The sequence below is a fragment of the Phascolarctos cinereus genome, unplaced genomic scaffold (assembly GCF_003287225.1).
Source record: "Phascolarctos cinereus isolate Bilbo 61053 unplaced genomic scaffold, phaCin_HiC Scaffold_5;HRSCAF=322, whole genome shotgun sequence".
NCBI classification, from domain to species: Eukaryota; Metazoa; Chordata; class Mammalia; order Diprotodontia; family Phascolarctidae; genus Phascolarctos; species Phascolarctos cinereus.
The window spans coordinates 250,239,566-250,256,508 of record NW_027555958.1 but is presented as its reverse complement, the minus strand read 5'-3'; the positions used below and the strand labels follow the sequence as shown (position 1 = coordinate 250,256,508).

The 16,943-nt window shown below is 45.6% G+C and overlaps 1 protein-coding gene across 3 annotated transcripts; it reads left to right on the top strand.

The window, feature by feature from the left end:
• Positions 1-68: 68 nt before the first annotated feature.
• On the top strand, positions 69-16,181 carry TRIM7 (tripartite motif containing 7). 3 transcript variants are annotated; one of them, XM_020979109.2, is made up of 8 exons: positions 69-857; positions 3,431-3,526; positions 8,306-8,536; positions 10,318-10,340; positions 10,894-11,009; positions 11,788-11,823; positions 12,406-12,486; positions 12,800-16,181. In XM_020979109.2, the coding sequence occupies exons 1-8, from the start codon at positions 363-365 to the stop codon at positions 13,312-13,314; spliced, it is 1,593 nt and encodes a 530-aa protein (XP_020834768.1). In that variant the 5' UTR covers positions 69-362; the 3' UTR covers positions 13,315-16,181. The 3 variants fall into 3 exon arrangements, with proteins under 3 accessions (XP_020834768.1, XP_020834769.1, XP_078011663.1); XM_020979110.2 differs by lacking the exon at positions 12,406-12,486; XM_078155537.1 differs by lacking the exons at positions 10,318-10,340; positions 10,894-11,009; positions 11,788-11,823; positions 12,406-12,486; positions 12,800-16,181 and adding an exon at positions 6,153-6,186 and having other exon boundaries at positions 8,306-8,378.
• Positions 16,182-16,943: the final 762 nt, after the last annotated feature.

The following is a 16,943-nucleotide window of genomic DNA, read 5'->3' as shown; positions in this document are numbered from 1 at the left end:
CAGCGTCAGTGGCTTCACTTTTTCGGCTGAGGGGGAGGGGCTTGGGGGTAGAATTGGCTTGTCTTAGCACACTGCAGAACGGGGGTACCCGGGTTCTACTGCCCAAGACTAGTCGCCATCAGCAGGCGAGGCGACAACTTCAGCGCGTTCCTGCCTCCAGGGACCCTTGGTCTTGTTCCCCCCCCCCGCGCCACGCCCCCTTGGGCCCAGCCTCCGGCCACGCCCCTCCCTCAGAGCCCACCCCCTCAGTCAGTCCCCGGGCCCTCTCCCAGAGGCGGCTGGCTGAACGTTCCATCCCAGAACTGGGGGTGTTGCAGCGGAGGCGGCGGCGGCGGCGGCGGCAGTTAGAGCCGCCGAACCCGATGGCTGCGGTGGGGCCGAGGTCCGGCCCTAGTGCCGGCGCGGAGGCTCTGGCCCTGGCGGCCGAGCTGCACGGGGAAGCGACGTGCTCCATCTGCCTGGAGCTCTTCCAGGACCCCGTGTCCATCGAGTGCGGCCACAGCTTCTGTCGCTCCTGCATCGCCCGCTGCTGGGAGCGCCCGGGGATCCCGGTGTCGCCTGCCCCCCGCGCCCTGCCCTGCCCTCAGTGCCGGGAGCCCGCCCGGCCCAGCCAGCTCCGCCCCAATCGCCAGCTGGCCGGGGTGGCCAGTCTGCTCCGCCGCTACAGCCTCTCCCCGTCCGGGGACGGGGACGGGGAGGGCGCGGGGAGCCTGGTGTCCGGCTGCGTCCAGCACGGGGAGCCTCTGAAGCTCTACTGCCAGGATGACGGGCGGGCCATCTGCGTGGTGTGCGACCGCGCCCGGGAGCACCGCGCCCACGCCGTGCTGCCGCTGGACGAGGCGGTGCAGGAGGCCAAGGTGAGGGAAGACCCCGCTGTGTGCGCCCTAGCCTTGGCATTGAGCGACTCCTCGCGGCGGCTGTAGGCTTTCTGCTGCTCGGGCTCCCGGGCTCCGCGGCCACCCCCCTCGCCGCTCGCCCCTCGCCCCTCTTCTCGTCTTTGTTCCGGCCCTTCACCCTTCATCGACCTCCACTCTTGTCTTCCCTCTCCTCGCTTTCCTCTCCTTCTCCGTCTCCTCCTGAGTCTTGGAGTAGTACCCCTACTCTCGCCCCCTGACAATCCTACGCGGGTTTTGCCTAGTTGTTTGCATGTTCTCTTCCCTATTAGATTGCTGTTTCCTTGAGAGCAGGAACTGTCTTCTGTCCTTCTTTATATCCTCAGGGCTTAGCATATAGGAGGTGCTTAATGAATGCTTGCCCACTGATTATGCTCGGGATGCCCCTTGGTGGGCCCCCCTGCTGTGGCAGTAGGACTCCCAAGACGAGCCCCCCATAGTTCATCCACTTCCTCCTCCTTCATCCCCAGTGTGTCATCTTCCTGTTTAAAGAGAGGTGGACTTAGCCAAGATGCCCCAGCCCTGGGTGGCGCAGGCTTGGGGAGAGATGTGGAGCAATCTTCTCTAAGCTGGCAGAGCTCATAAGAGCCATACCCAGGGCTGAGGTAGGATCAGGCCCCTGTTGGGCGAGGTGAGGAGCACAGAAATGCAGGCCGGTCCACACACCTCCTGGTAAATGCTCCGTCACCCGTGGAGCCATTCGTGCTGTTGTTTGTCACCCCTTCCTTTTAGTGATTACCTGTTAACAGCCTCAGTTAGATACATTCGTTCCTTCTTCTTCCTCCCTTGGTTATGAGGGGGTCCTTGGAATATGCTAGGACTGGGAATAATTTGGAGACCTCTCCTCCAGCCACTAGATGCCACAAGCTAGCTTTCCTTCCACAGATGGGTGGCAAGCTTCCTAGACAAGTCGGAGGAGTCACCTGTTAGAGGAAAGCTTGCCTTCTTCAACACTTATTGAGGGGTAGTGCCCACCTAAATCCTCCTCATTGGTGTGGAGGCCTGTCCCTCCCTTTTCATGAACAGAGCTGGGTGGATGTGAGACCAGTCTCCCTGCTTCTTCATATGTAAAAGTAATAATATTTGCTCTAACCAACCTCACTGGGCTCCTGTGAAGTGAGTACTTTGTACATCTTCAATAACAACTGTTATTATTTTAGAAGCATTGTGGTGTAGTGGCTAAATAATTGGACTGGTAATCAGGGAAGAAGCTGAGTTCAGAAGCCGAGTTCAGAAGCCTACCCCTAGTACCAGCTGAGTATTGATATAGTGGCAAGTTGCTACTATGAGTCTGTTTCCTCCTTAGTAGAAAGAGATTATTACCTATGGGTGAGAGCTCAGAGGATTATTGTGAGGTTCTGAGGGGTCTGTGAACTTATTAACTTTTTTTGTAATTATTTCCATATAATTGATTTCCTTTCATTTAAAAACATTATAAGAAAGGGTCTCATTTACCGGACTGCCAAAAGAGTCCAGGACAGCAAAAGAAAAAGGTTAAGGACCTCTAATGAAATGTATGTCAGTTCCATTACTTTTTAAAAGTGCTATATAAATTCATCACTGTTGCTCCCACCCCCATATTCTGATTGGGCCTTTCCAGCCAAGCCTTAGCCTGGAGCAAAATACTCTACCCACCTCCCACAATTGATTTCACTAGTTCTTGTGTCATGCTTCCTAATCTATGCTCATGCTTTAAAAGAAGGTTAGCTCTTTCTCTGCCCTCCCCCCAACTCCCATTCATTCCCTCACATTGCTGGAAGCTTGTGTATTTTAGCTGTGGTCTTTTGGAGACAACACTAAGTGAAAGTTACAGAGGCAAATAGAGGCTTGAAATCAAGAAAACCTTCTTAACAATTAAGCTGCCCACATATAGAATAGACAACCTTGAGGGATGGTGGGTTCCACCTAATTGGAATTCTTCAAACTGGATGATCAGGGAAGGAAATTATTCCAGATGCTTTACAAATATTGTCTTGTTTGATCCTCACAACAACCTTGTCAGGTAATTGCTGTTACTTTCCCCATTTTATAGTTGACAAAACTGAGGCAAACAGGTTAAGGGACTTGATCAGGGTCACTCAGCCAGTAAGTGTCTAAAGGTCAGATTTTGAACTCTGATCTTCGATTTGCCACTTAGCTGCTCAGTCATTTGATTGAGCCAATGGTCAGGTATGCTATAGTGGTTTTTCATTTCTGGTATGAATTGCGTTAGGTGGCTACTGAGGTCCCTCCCAACCACAAGTTCTGTGATTCTGAATGTTTGCTCAGGTAGAATAGGGGAAGGCTGGTGAGGGTGAGGTTGTTGTAGGCCTGTGGGGGAGATGTTTTTGGGTAGGAAGACCCTGTGCCATGGTTCAAATCTTATCATAGCTATGGGTCGTTGTTCTCACATAACCCTCCAGTTATTTTTGCTTTTTCTTCAATGAACAGAATTAGCCCTATTTCCTAGAGCAAAGAGGTGGAAAAGGTGAGATGTTCTAAATTTCCTTCTCTCCCAGCTAAAGTGAGTGAATTCACTTGTTCTTCCTCCTATCCAGGAGATGTTGGAGTCCCGGCTAGGTGCCCTGAAGAAGGAATTGGAGGAGTTTGAAGATTTTAAGTCCATGGAGGAGAAGGAGAGCCGGGAGCTGCTGGTGAGGAGGTGGAGGCTAGGGAGGTACCTTATATTGAACACCAGAGTTTGGGTACCCAATTTGACTGCTGCACCACTTCCAAGTGGGTGTATGTGGAGTAAGAACAGGTACAATTCTGGGTGAAAGAGGCAGAAATGTATATGCAGGGTGTCCCCAAAGTCTTGGTGCAGTTTTAAACTAGTAAAGCTTAAAACTCCATGAAGACTCTTAGAACATCCTGTATAGGCTTGAAGGATGGAGGGAGAGGGAGGTATATATCTATACATAAGAATTCATATTAAAGGGTTAGAGTTTGTGTAGGAGAGAGGAGAGTGTGTGTGTGTGTGTGTGTGTGTGTGTGTGTGTGTGTGTGTGTGTGTGTGTATTGTATGTGTGTCTGGGAGAAGTCTGAAATGGATATGGGTCCATGCACATATGAGGTGCTCTTGCTCTCTCTCTCTCTCTCTCTCTCTCTCTCTCTCTCTCTCTCTCTCTCTCTGTCTCTCTCTCTTTCTCTCTGTTCTCTACTACCAGAGGCAGGCACATAAACCAGTAATGGGGAGATTGAGTAGAACAGGAAGTCAAAGACTTCTGAGAACACAGGCCACTTTTTACTTTTGGACTTCTAGGATTCCAGAAAAGAGAATATGGGAGTCCCTCTGCTCATGGTCTTTCTGCTGATCTGTGATACCCAACCCTAATAACTTTCAAGCTTTTGCTGCTGGAGAAGTATATGTGTTTTTATCAGGTCAAAAACACTCCCTTCTCCTATCTTTGGTTTGTGATTGCTGTGATTTCAGTAAGGTGGGGAAACTCCTGGTGTAAACTCTCCCTCCAATAAATCCTATAATTCCTGTGTAACTTAAGGACATAAAATTGTTTTAGGGCACTTGGAGTGACTCGTCAATAGTCACTCACCTTCTAAAATACTGAAAGTGTTCCTTATGACATTCTAATAGTTCTAGTTAGTTGAGGGATGATCTAAGTTTCCTTCTGTCTGTAAAATATTATGCTTCATATACCTGTCTTTGCAGAATCTCATTCTGAAGGATTCTGGCTGTTTGTTTTATCTTGGGTTGAATGCTATATACAACTTTTTTTCAACAGTCTCTCCTCCACCTCCCCCATCTGTAATGCTAGAACTAGTTAGCTATGTGGCTTTTTTGTTTAATCATTTTTCAGTCGTGTCCAACTATTCATGACCCCATTTGAGGTTTTCTTGGAAAAGATACTGATATTGGTTTGCTATTTCCTTCTCCAGATCATTTACAGATGAGGTAACTGAGGCAAGCAAGGTTAAGTGACTTATTCAGGGTCATACAGCTAGCAGGTTGGATTTGAATTCAGGTCCTCCTAACTGCAGGCCCTGCTCTTTATCCGCTGTGCCACCTAGCTGCCAGCTACAGGGCTTTGGTTAAGTCAGTTCTTCCATTAATGCAGTTAATAGGAAGTAGACTTGAAAAGGTTTTAGGGGGGATTAAGGAGAAAATTAAAATAAGATAAAATCTTAAGCGAGGAATTTGACATAGGCAGAGGATGTTAATATGCTTAACTCTGTAGGACCCTGCCTGTCTGACCCATACCCCAAATTCCTCTTTATCACTTCCTGGCATTTTTGACAGTTAAACACGTATACTCCATCTACCCTAGGTTGGAAGTAGTTTCAATTAGTCAGTCATTCAGAGGCTACATATACCTGTTTTTCATTTGGTACTAAGGTAGAGTGATAATAGATAATCCCCTTAGTTTATCTACACAAGGCCCCCCCAGTCTCTCCTTCATGCAGATCAACCAATCTGGCAAACATCGAGGAGCACTTCTTTCTTCCCTTCTTTGGAGAGAGGGACAAATATGAGTAAGAAAATTGGAACAGGCCCATTCCAAAATATGGAAGAGTGGAATGTTAAGAGAGTCTTCTCATCCAAGACCTTTTCTGATCTCCCCACCTCCCCATACCAGCGCCTCTCCCCCTCCCCTCCCCTTCCCAGCCTTGTCCTTTATTTACTCATAGGAGTTGTTCCTCCCCCCCACCTAGAGAAAGTAAGTTCCTTGAGGGAAGGGATGGTTTTGCTTTTCTGTCAGGATATCCCACACCTAGTACAGTGCCTGATACGTGGTAGACTTTTAATAAATGCTTGTTGACTTGGTGAGTGGATGAATGAATAAGAACCTATGGGTCTTTAGGTAACTGAATAGAACAGAGAGGGCACGCAAGATTGTTTGTTTAGAAAAGGTAGTAAATGTATGAGCATATGGAGATAATGACTGATTTTTTTTGGGGGGGCATGGAAATTGGGGTTAAGTGACTTGTGCCCAGGGTCACACAGCTATTGAATATCATGTGTCTGAGGTCGAATTTGAATTCAGATCCTCCTGACTCCAGGGCCAGTGCTCTATCCACTGCGTCACCCAGCTGCTTCTTAACGATTGATTTAAAAAAAAAATTACCTTAGTCTATACTCAAGTGAGTGCTGCTTTCTTCGAAGTTGTCGCTTTGGGAGAGCATACAATTTATTCTAATGATACTTGCATTGTTCCAAAACTCCTCTTTTGGAAATTGTGTAGAAGAATATACTACAGGTTATAGGATATTTTTAGTAGTTGCAAATCTTCCTAATTTTAATTTGGGTTTGATTTTTGGAAACAGCCAAAGATCATCATGGACAATTCCTGTCAGTAAGGTAAGTGACCAAATTGGATGACATTTTTTTTGTCACCTTGGTCTAATAGAAAGAGTCAGCCCATTTCATTTGAGTCCTAGCTATATAACTTTGGGTAAGATGGTTGGTGGGTCTCTGAGTCTAAGCTTCCTCATCTGTTAAATGGGGAAAATACCTACCTGTCCTATTGCATTGGGTTCTAGAGAGGATTAAGAAGAGATTCTTTGTGTGAAGGCACTGTATGATTATAACTATAAAATAATATGTAAATATAAGTTGCTATTATTACAAAAGAGAATAATTTATATAGTGCTTTAAGGTTTGTGAAGCCTTTTTTGTTCACTACAATCCTGTGCATTAGATTAAATGCTTTCCTCACAACAATCCTGGTAGGTAGAGGTAGGTAGGGATTGCACAAGGAAACTGGGGCTCTGAGGAATTGTGCCCAAATTAGAAATGAGATTCAAGCCCAGGTCTCCTGACTCTAGAGACCTGACTACATTGCCTTCCTAGATTTGTTATTTTTGTTGTTGCTCAGTTTTTTTGGGGGGAGGGGTCATTTCCAATTCTTTGTTTTTTTTTGGCTTTTCTAGCTCATTTTATGGAGGAGGAAACTAAGGCAAACAGGGTTTTTTCACTTGCCCAAGGTCACACAGCTGAGAAGTATTTGAGGCCAGGTTTGAACTCTTCTCTCTCTTTTTTGCCTTTTTTTTTTTGTGAGGCAGTTGGGGTTAAGTGACTTGCCCAGGGTCACACAGCTAGTGAGTGTTATGTATCTGAGGCTAGATTTGAACTCAGGTCCTCTTGACTCCAAGGCCAGAGCTCTATCCACTGCACTACCTAGCTCCCCTGCAGGTTTGAACTCATGAGCATGACTTCCTGACTTCAAGCCTGGCACTCTATCCACTGTACCAACTAGCTGCCTATAAACCAGTGAATGTTGTTTAGTTGTTTTTCAGTTGTGTTTCATGACCCTATAATCATTTTCTTGGTAAAGATACTGGAGTGGTTTGCACTCTATCCACCATGCAAACTCAAATAGAAACAGGTCATATTGACATAGAAAACCACAAATTGACATTATTTATGCTATGCTATATTTTTATTTATTTTGTTAAACATTTCCCAATTATGTTTTAATCTGGTTCTGTGGATGAGTTTTGCAGTACCTGCATGGGAGTTAGATACATCAGCTCTAGATACATCTAACAAAAAAATAGACTGGATTTTTTTTAGTATGTTTTCTAAACTTGCTTCTAAAGACAAGCAGCTCTAGAAGAGGAGTCCGGAAAAAAGATTTTGAATAATAGTAGCATAGTTGGAGTAAGCATGTAATTCCAAAGGGTAGATGATCACTTTAAAGAACCATACTCATTTAGATATGGCTTGAGGAGTTGGACAATAGTAAGTCTGGGTACATTTCCCAGTATGCTTGTGTAATAGACAACAGGCTGTCTGAACAAAGCTTTATTTCCATGAGGACAGAGGGTTATTTTGTTATGGGGAAGAAACAAGGAACCTGGGAGGAGGAAGAAGAAGCCTGGGAAAACCCAAGGATTTTCTTCTCTTTTTCGCAGTGTCAGGCCACAGACCCTTGGTATATTATGTCCTGGCCAGAGGGCCTTGCATCTGCTGCCCAACACAACACACTGAGAGTTATCAGCTTGCTGAAATCCGGGTTTCCTGACCCCATTATAGATGTATAAGTTTTGTTCTTGTTTTTTTGAAACTGACAGGCTGAATAAGAAAGACTGTTAGAATGATAGAGTAAAAGATCATTAGAATATGATTCTTTGAATATACAGTTTAATCTCACATAAAATGGTATGTGTGTAGGAAGGAATTGGTAACCAAGGGGAAAGAATATGTTTGTATAATAAATGAGAATGTGTATCTGAAAGTAAACAGGAGAAGATCAAGTTCAGTTATATGATGTGGGATGTCTCTAACTCTATAGAGTTTCATATAGTATATGTAACTATATATATACTGTATGTAGCCTGGTGTGTATGTGTACCTATTCTGATATGTAGTTGAGAGCTGAGAGTGTGTGTTCTTCCTTTATGTGCTGTACAGTGTCATCTCAGTGTTAAGAGATCCATTTCTCTTACTTATTCCCACTCCCTTTCTCCTTGGGCAGAAGCAAGTGACCGTGGAGCGGGAGAAGGTGGGGGCTGAGTTCCAAGCACTGAGGGCCTTCCTGATGGAGCAGGAAAGCAGGCTGGTGGGGCGGCTGGAAGAGCTGGCCAGGGAGGTGACTCAAAGGCAAACTGAGAACCTGAACCAGCTTGGCAGTGAGATCTCCCTGCTGTCCAAACTCACCACCGAGATGGAAGAGACATCCCACAAACCTGACCTGGACTTCCTGCAGGTGAGCTGGGCCTGACTTGCTCAGAATTTCAACCATTAGATTGTTTAAGAGTGAATAATAGCGGGAAAATACCAGTGCAAGACTCTAAGTTTATCTTATCGTCAAGGCTTCTTTTGGGTGGGATAGAGTAATAAGAAAGGTGATATTAGAGTAATAGGACATTAGAATCTGATTCTGTGATTTTATGAAGATCATAGAATCCTGGAGTTGGAAGGGACGAGGAGAAATCAAGTCCACCAACATAGCAGAATTTCTAAATGGTTTCCTTTCCTTAATTTAGCACTTAGTTGCATACTGTCTCCTTTGCTTTTGTTTCATGGACTTGGATTCAGAAAATCTGGGCTTAAGTCTCCACTCTGAGTCTAGCTGTATGACCTCGGTCCGTTTCAACCTACCTATTTTTAAGGAAAGTGAGACTTAGAGATCTTTAGGAGTGAGAGTTGTTTCCCCAGTCTTTTGTAAGCTCCTTGAGGGCAGAGACTATTGTGCTTTTTAATTTCATTTTATATTAGCACCTAGCACTGTACTAACAACAATGCTCCATTATTATATGTTGGTTGATTAAACCATCTAGCACAGATGGCTGATTGTTCTTTTCTCCAAGATCATCAGTTATAGAGACTTGGTTGTATTCTCTAGCTAAGAGAGATGTTTCATAGATTTGAGCTAGAAGGGAACTCAGGGGTCCCTATTTTACAGATGAAGAAACTGAGGCCCTAAGAAGAGAAATGACTTACCAAAGTCATACAGGTAACAAGTATCAGGACCAAGATTAAAACCTTAGTTCTCTGATTCTAAATCCTGAACTCTTATCATGGTACCCTTTTGTCTCTTTGGTCTTGTTTAAGAAACATCATAGGTTTCTTGTAATCTCATCCTACCTCCCCCATCCCCCCACCAAAAAAAACCCCCATTCTCTAACCATGTGTGTAACAAATAGCATTAAAGAGTAAGGAATTTGTGGCTGGGGTTGTTGGAAAGTTGGAAGGCTACATGTTCTTCCTGTAGCTTCCTATAGTCTCTATTCAATTGATTGAGAATTTGTTATATACAAAGCTCTGTGCTAGCATTTATTAAGCTTCTGCTGTGTGCCAGGCACAGCAATAAAGGCTGAGAATACAAAGCAAGGCAAAAGAACTGTCCCTGCTCTCAAGGAGCGTATACAGTGTGCAAACAAGACATATATACAGGATAAATTGGAGGTAATCAGTAGAGCAAAGGAACTAGCATGAAGGGGGTTCAGCAAAGGTTTCTTGTAGTGATACAGAAATAGAGATGTTTAAGACATGGTACAGGACTGAAGTTGTTTATACACCGTAGTTGGGGCTAGAAAGCATAAACATTAAAACAAAATAAGATAGTGATACAAGGCAGTGGGGACCTAAGTGCCAAATGTGTGATAAAAAGTTATATAGGAATTCAGAGGAGGAAAGGTATTCATGGGAAACATCATACAGGAGGTAGGGCTTGAATTGGGCTTTAAAGAGTAAGTAGAATTCAGATAGGAATGGAAGGAAATGTCACCTCGTGAAGAGGGGGAGATCCCAGGGCAACAAATTTGGCCTATATTAGGGCCCAGAAACCTGGGAGAGAAAACTTTTCTCTACAAAGTAGGGGAAAAAGAGATCTCCTAAGGAGATGGTTTTCAAGTCTTAGAAAATCAGAGAGAAAGGGGAAGTGACCATGGTTTCTTTGTTTGAAGCCCAACCTGATTTTTCTTTCTTTATCTGGAGAATGAGGCATGTTCAATGTTGATTATTTTCTTCATTATTTCTGTTTAGGAGTTCAAGAACACATTAGGCAGGTAAGTAAACTATGACTCTTTGCATTTTTAAAAACCCTTCTCTGATTGTCCATTCTTTTCATATTCACCATTGCGGGGAGGAAAAACCAGATGACCTCCCCCAAGGAAAGTTGATGCCAAGCCATGGTTGCAGAGGGTTCTGGAGCCATAGTTCTCTTCTCTACCAACAAGCTCTTAACAGTGTAGGTTCCCTCCCCTCCTAGGACTCCAGGCATACGCTCTGTGGTTCCCCAGGGAGTCCTCCTCAGGTTGCCTGTGTTAAGTGGAAGGAATGGAACCAAGAAGGGCTACTTAGTCAAGGCTTCCTGGAGGTGGGGCCCACATTAAACCCTGTTTACAAGAAGTGGACATCAAGTCAGGGAGGGATAGAGAGTCCATCTTAGAGGTTCCTGCAGACTAAAAGGCAAGAACCATGCTAGGACATTCTGTGGTATCCCCTTTCTCATTACCAGGTAGTCTCATGGCTCCATTTCCCAGAGACCAAAAGGGAAAAAAGACCAGGGAAAGGGAGGTAGTTGGTGCCAATAACATCCTCTCTATTCTTTCCTCCAAGGTGTGACAATGTGCCTGGCCCCAAACCAGCCTCAGTCTCTTCTGAAATGAAGAGTAAAGTTTGGAATATTTCACTCAAGACCTTTGTTTTGAAGGGACTGCTAAAGAAGTTCAAAGGTGATGGGTTTTGTTGGGGATGGGTAGCTGGGAGGGTTTGAATACAGATACTGTGTATAGGAGAGCAAAAGCTAAAATATGTCTAATGAAGTTCACGCAGGAGGGGCAACAGACACTATAGGTCCAGCTTTATCAGCTGATTAATCCATAAACATTCATTAAATGCCTACTGTGGTTCTGAATATCTTATCCTAGTGGAGCTGGTGGGGGAAAGGTGAAAGGGCAGTGCAAAAAGGGGAAGGTATAAGCAGCAACAGGGTCATCCTATAAGGGTGTCTTATCTGTCTTGTCAGAGGCTGTTCCATTTTTTATTCTGGAGAAAGAATATGTATGCAGGGAAGACTTTTAGGGAAGACTTTGAGTGGGTTGCAGGCACTGGAATAAGGCAGAATGGGGAGCCAGGTGGCATTTGAAACTCCTTGAGAGACCTGCAGATAGGTTACAAAGTAGATAGAGCACTGGGCTTAGAGACAGGAAGACCTGAGTTCAAATGTGGATTCAGATTTTTATTAGCTCCATTGACTATGGGCAAGTCACTTAATTCCTGTTTGTAAAATGGGGTTAATAATATAACCCACCTCCCAAGTAAAATGCTTAGCATAGTGCCTGGCATATAGTAGAAGTCTATAAATGCTTGTTTTCTTCCTTCCTTCCCAGCCCTCCCTAGCCCAGTGCCTGGTTTTATAGTTGCTTTAATAAAATATTGCTTGAATGAATGATGTCTTGTTAACTCAACTAGAACATTCATTCTTGCTGTTTGTGTTCCTCCTCCTTTCAGAGGATCTTCGGGGAGAACTGGAAAAAGAGGAGAAAGGTAAATGTTGTTAGCAGTAAAGATGTAAAACAAAGCAATTCTCCCCATCTCTGTAAATCTATCTCCCAGTCTCTGTCTTCTCTCTCTCTGGCATCACCAGCTACCCTAGAGGGAGGCAGTGTGTGCTATAGGGCAGAGAGCCCCAGACCACGAGTTAGGAGACCTGGTATGTCATCCTGGCTCTGCCTCTAATTAGCTGAGTGACCATGGGCAAGTCACTTCCCCTTTCCTGGGGCCTCCGTCTTCTCTGTAAAATGAGACTGGACCTAAGATCCTTTCCAGCTCTGACATTCTATTACTTTTGTCTTTTTTTTTTGTGGGTTGTGTGGGTCTTTTCCTATAGATGTGTCTCTTCTTTTCTCTGCCTTTTCCATTATGCAGGTGGGACTACCCCAGAGGGCAATGGGGCATGTGCTCAGTGGCCTGTGGGGTAACCTGTACCATTGGCACTTCTCCCAGGGGGAGGGAGCAACACTATGGCCTGGGTCTCTGGATACTTTACTTTGGGGAGGTCTGTCAGTCTACAACATGTACTGACCCTGCTGTGCCTCTTTCCCCCCCATTCCCGCCCGCCCTGTACAGATAGATCCCTGTACCAGGCACATTGGGGGGGAGAGACAGAAGAAAGGAAGAAACATGGTCCCTGCCCTTGGAGAGCTCCTGGTATGATGGGGGATACAGGGCATACACTTAACACTGACTTTTTTTTTTTAACGTAGAACACAGTGCAAATGATCAGAGTGAGATCTGAATGTACGCAGGATAAAAAGAATGATCAGGGTCTGGTGGGATGTAGGAATCCTGGAAGGCTTCCTAATGGAAAAGGGATTTTTTTTTTTGAGTCAGGTTTAGCAAGAGAAGAGAGAGATACAGCTTGTCTAAGAGGAGGGGGGATATCCCACCTAGAGTCAGGGAGCTATACCCAGTGATGCCTTTCTCTGCCTTTGTCTTTTCCTCTTTTCCTCCTCCCCCAAAGTGGAATTGACATTGGATCCTGACACAGCCAACCCTCGCCTCATCCTCTCCCTGGATCTCAAGAGTGTCCGCCTGGGTCCACGACCCCAAGATCTGCCTCCTAATCCCCGGCGCTTTGACACGAATACTCGAGTGTTGGCCTCTCGTGGATTTTCTTCTGGCCGTCACCACTGGGAGGTGGAGGTGGGCTCGGCTGATGGCTGGGCCTTTGGAGTGGCCCGGGAAAGTGTCCGGCGTAAGGGCCTCACCCCCTTCACTCCCGAAGAGGGCGTCTGGGCCCTTCAGCTCAATGGTGGTCAGTACTGGGCTGTGACATCTCCTGAGCGCACCTCACTGAGCCCCGGGGGGCGGCTGGCCCGGGTCCGGGTCGCTCTGGATTTAGAGGCTGGTGCAGTGTCTTTCTACGCCGCCGAGGACATGCGGCACATCTACACCTTCCGAGTGGCCTTTCGAGAGCGAGTCTTTCCCCTCTTCTCTGTCTGCTCTACTGGGACATACTTGCGGATCTGGCCATGAGATGGGGCCAGAGATGATGGGCTGCTAAGAGGAGGGGCTGATTCAGGCCTCTGGGGTACTGGGAACTGCAGGAAGTTGATCCTGCACAGGTCTTTCCCCCCAACCCTGGCTTTCCACCTGGCCAGACCTAACTTTGTTTTCTCTGAGAGATGAGATGCAAGCAACAAGTTAATGTTGTATGTATAGGCCTCTCGCAAATCCTGGCTTCTTGTTTGCCATGTGCTGGCTTTATCCCATCTCCAGCCTCTTGCTGGGGCTTATTACAAGGAAAGCAGCCAGATTATCTCACACAGATTGTCACCCTTTCTCCTCCTCGTTCTGGGCTACCTTCTCACCAAAACTTATCTGTGGATTTAACCTTGAGGCCTGTGGATTCTAGGGACTTTGGCCAACCCTCCCTCTGATGTGTTTTTGGCAGGTGGCAACAGCTGTGGTCAAGTAGCCAGTTTAGGCTGTCCATATCTGCCTGGCTCCTTGTTCCTGGTCTCATTTCAGCTCTAGATCTTAAAACTGCTCTGTGTCTCCTTTCTGTGGCTGTTGATACTGGCTTTTGCCTCAGCTTTCTTCTGCATCTTCATTTTCCCCAGGACTTTAGAAGGTGTTGGGGGGAGAGGTGGTAGGAAGTGGGAGGGGGACTAGCAAAATTCCGCAGTTTCCTCAGCTCTCTGTGGGTTCGTGCTTACTTGAATCTCAGCCCTGAGCTATCCCAGCTGAGGAGGAAGGCAGCTCTGGGGTTGGGGCAGGACATTTTATTTTCTCTGCTTTGCACTCTTGTCAGGCTGTAGCCAAGAGGATCAAAAGTGGACTCAAAGCTGAGTGGACTTGGCTGCTTGTCTCTGGACTCATCAATTCTCCTGGCTACAGCTGATGTCTGCAATCAGGAAAGAGTTCCGTTTCCGAGATGTCAGTCTGCCCAGACTAGAATTAGACCCTTGCCCATGTGTGTGACCAGGCAGCCATTCAAGGGAATAAATGCCAACACACTTTTGGGCATTCACACTCACACTGCCCTATAACCTCCCCTCCCCTCCTCCACCCCCAACCATATAACACTGACTATAAGGAGAGGACCTTACCCCTAAATACACAGGCAAATCCACACTTATAACTTCATAACAAGTCACATTAGTGGACAAACCTACAGGCATCAATGCACTCATAACAACCAATATTCAGGTACTTCCTGCCACAAATATCTAGTCCCCCTGTTTTACCAAATGATGTAAATACACTTCCAACACCTTTCCAAGAAGCACACCTAGAGAGTATGTCACACACGCATATATGTACTGTCTAGATGTTGAATCACTGGGTTCTAGGTTCCCCCTCATGATTTCCATGGCCTCTTTACCAGGATGGTGCCTCAGTTTCCCCAATTGGTGATACTTCCTGCTCTTGGCGACCGTGATGCAGAGGGAGGGGAGCAGAATGAGAAGGGAGGAAGAGTGGCTTTCCCTGACCAGCTTTTCTTTGGAGAGTCAGAAAATACAGACTATGAGTTCAAATCGTTACTTGGTTTCTTGGTGGGTGAGGTGGGTGGGAAGGGGACTGTGTCATTCAGGGGTGTCTGTGAGTCCACGTGTGGCTGTATCTATGGATCATTTCTCTATTCTGAGTGGTGATGTGAGTCTATTTGTGTATATTACTTAGTGGATCTGGATACTAGTGTATTTGGGTGTGTGAAGGAAGTGCACATTTATTGTAGTCTCCCATTACATGAATGTGGGTGCACTTGTGCTGTGAGTACTAATGTGAGCTTGTCCCTTTGGGGCTGTGTGTTAATGGAGGAGGGTTTTTGAATGTTCTGTTGGGGCGTCTGAGTCCTTGATTGTGCGTATAGATATGTTTGCATGTGAGTACGATACCATTCAGTGAATGTGTGTCTCTGTAGCAGGAGTGAATACTTATTTGACTAGTAGCTGCTCTGGGTAGGGAGAAAGGAAAAGTTTGGCATAGACTGTAGGCTCTAGAGCAGGAATTCTCAACTTAGGATATGTGAACTGTGTTAAAAATTTTTTTTTTGTTAACTGTATTTCAATATAATGGTTTCCTTTGTCACCTTATGTATTTTATCTTTTTGATTCCCAACATTATTCTGAGAAGGGGTCTTTCCATAGGTATCCCCAGACTGTCAAGAGGGGCCCATGACACAAAAAAGTTAAGAACCCTTGGCCCAGAGGAAGGCTATATTGCAAAACAGTTACTTCTTATGTCATCATGCTTCTGTCTGATTCTGTGAGTGGCTCACTCTGCTCTCCCATTCTCAGAAGGACTTGAGGTTCCTTCCCTCACTCTCCATGCTCAAATGATGGATCCTATTAAGTGGCAGAGGTGAGTTGGGTAGTCATGGGAATAGGAGGGTCTGTCACATTTCCTGGGGCAGAGCAACACCACCTGTGAAGGCAGCAGTAGGGCAGAGCTCTGAGAAACCAGGCTTGAGGTAAGCCCAGCTACTCACACTGACTTGCAAACTCCCAGTCTTCATCCTCTCCCAGAATCCAGCAGTCCTGCCTTTGAGCTGATAGTAGTCACCCTAACTTCTCCCATCCATTTTGTTCTTTCATTTTTCTCTGCCCTCCTTTTTTAAAAGGCATTTTCCCCCTCCCTTCTTTCTGGACATAGACATCTGTCCAAAAGCTCCTCTTTCTCTTTAGGGATCCATGTGTTTCAGTCTTTCAGTTTCTGGGAACTGATTTGCATACAGAGTGGTGAGGAGTCCACAGCGCCCAACACAGTATCTTGCAGGTAGATGCTCATACAGACGTTTACTGAAAAGTGACTTTCCACATGTATAATAACCAGAATTTCTATGTCACTTAAAGGTTAGCAAAGTGCTATACAAATAAATATTATCTCATTTGATCTCAGCAACCCTGGGAGGTAATGGCTATTAGCTCTATTTTATAGATGAGGAAATTGAGGAATGAGGTTAAATGAGTTGTGTGAGGCAGGATTTCAACTCCGGTGTCTTGTGTCCAGGTGCAGGCTACTTAACTGCAACATTGGATCGCTAAGAATTGACTACTTTGAATGTAGTAGAGAGATCACTAGAGAGGACCCCAGTCTAGATCCTAGCTCTTTCACTTGCTATGAATCAACAATCACTGGTAGGCATTGGGAATGCAAATATAAAATTAAAAATCTCCAATGAGCCTTTATTCTATTGAGGGAGGCAACAAGTACATTACATAAGTAAGATGATACCAAATAAATGGAAGGCAATTTTGTGGGAACAGGCATAAGCACCTAGGGAGATCAGGCAACGCTTCACATAGAGCTGAGCTGTTGAAAGAAATGGCTGCTGTCATGAGGGAGGGCATTCTAGGCACAGGGAGACGGCCTATGCAAAGGATGGGAGACTCTGTGTGTGAAGGGGAAGAATGTAATAAGACTGGAAAGGTAGGTTGGAGTCAGATTTTGGAGGGTTTTAAATGCCAAATAGGAGATGGTGTTTCATCCCAGACGTATCGGGATACTCTTGGAGTTTTACTGAGTCACCTGTGTGACCTGGGGAAGATAATTTCACTCTCTGGGCCTCATTTATCTGTAGAATGAGGGGTTTGCCCTAGCCTAGATGATCTCCAACCTCCATCTCCTTTACTGCTCTAAATCTGTATTGATATGATTCT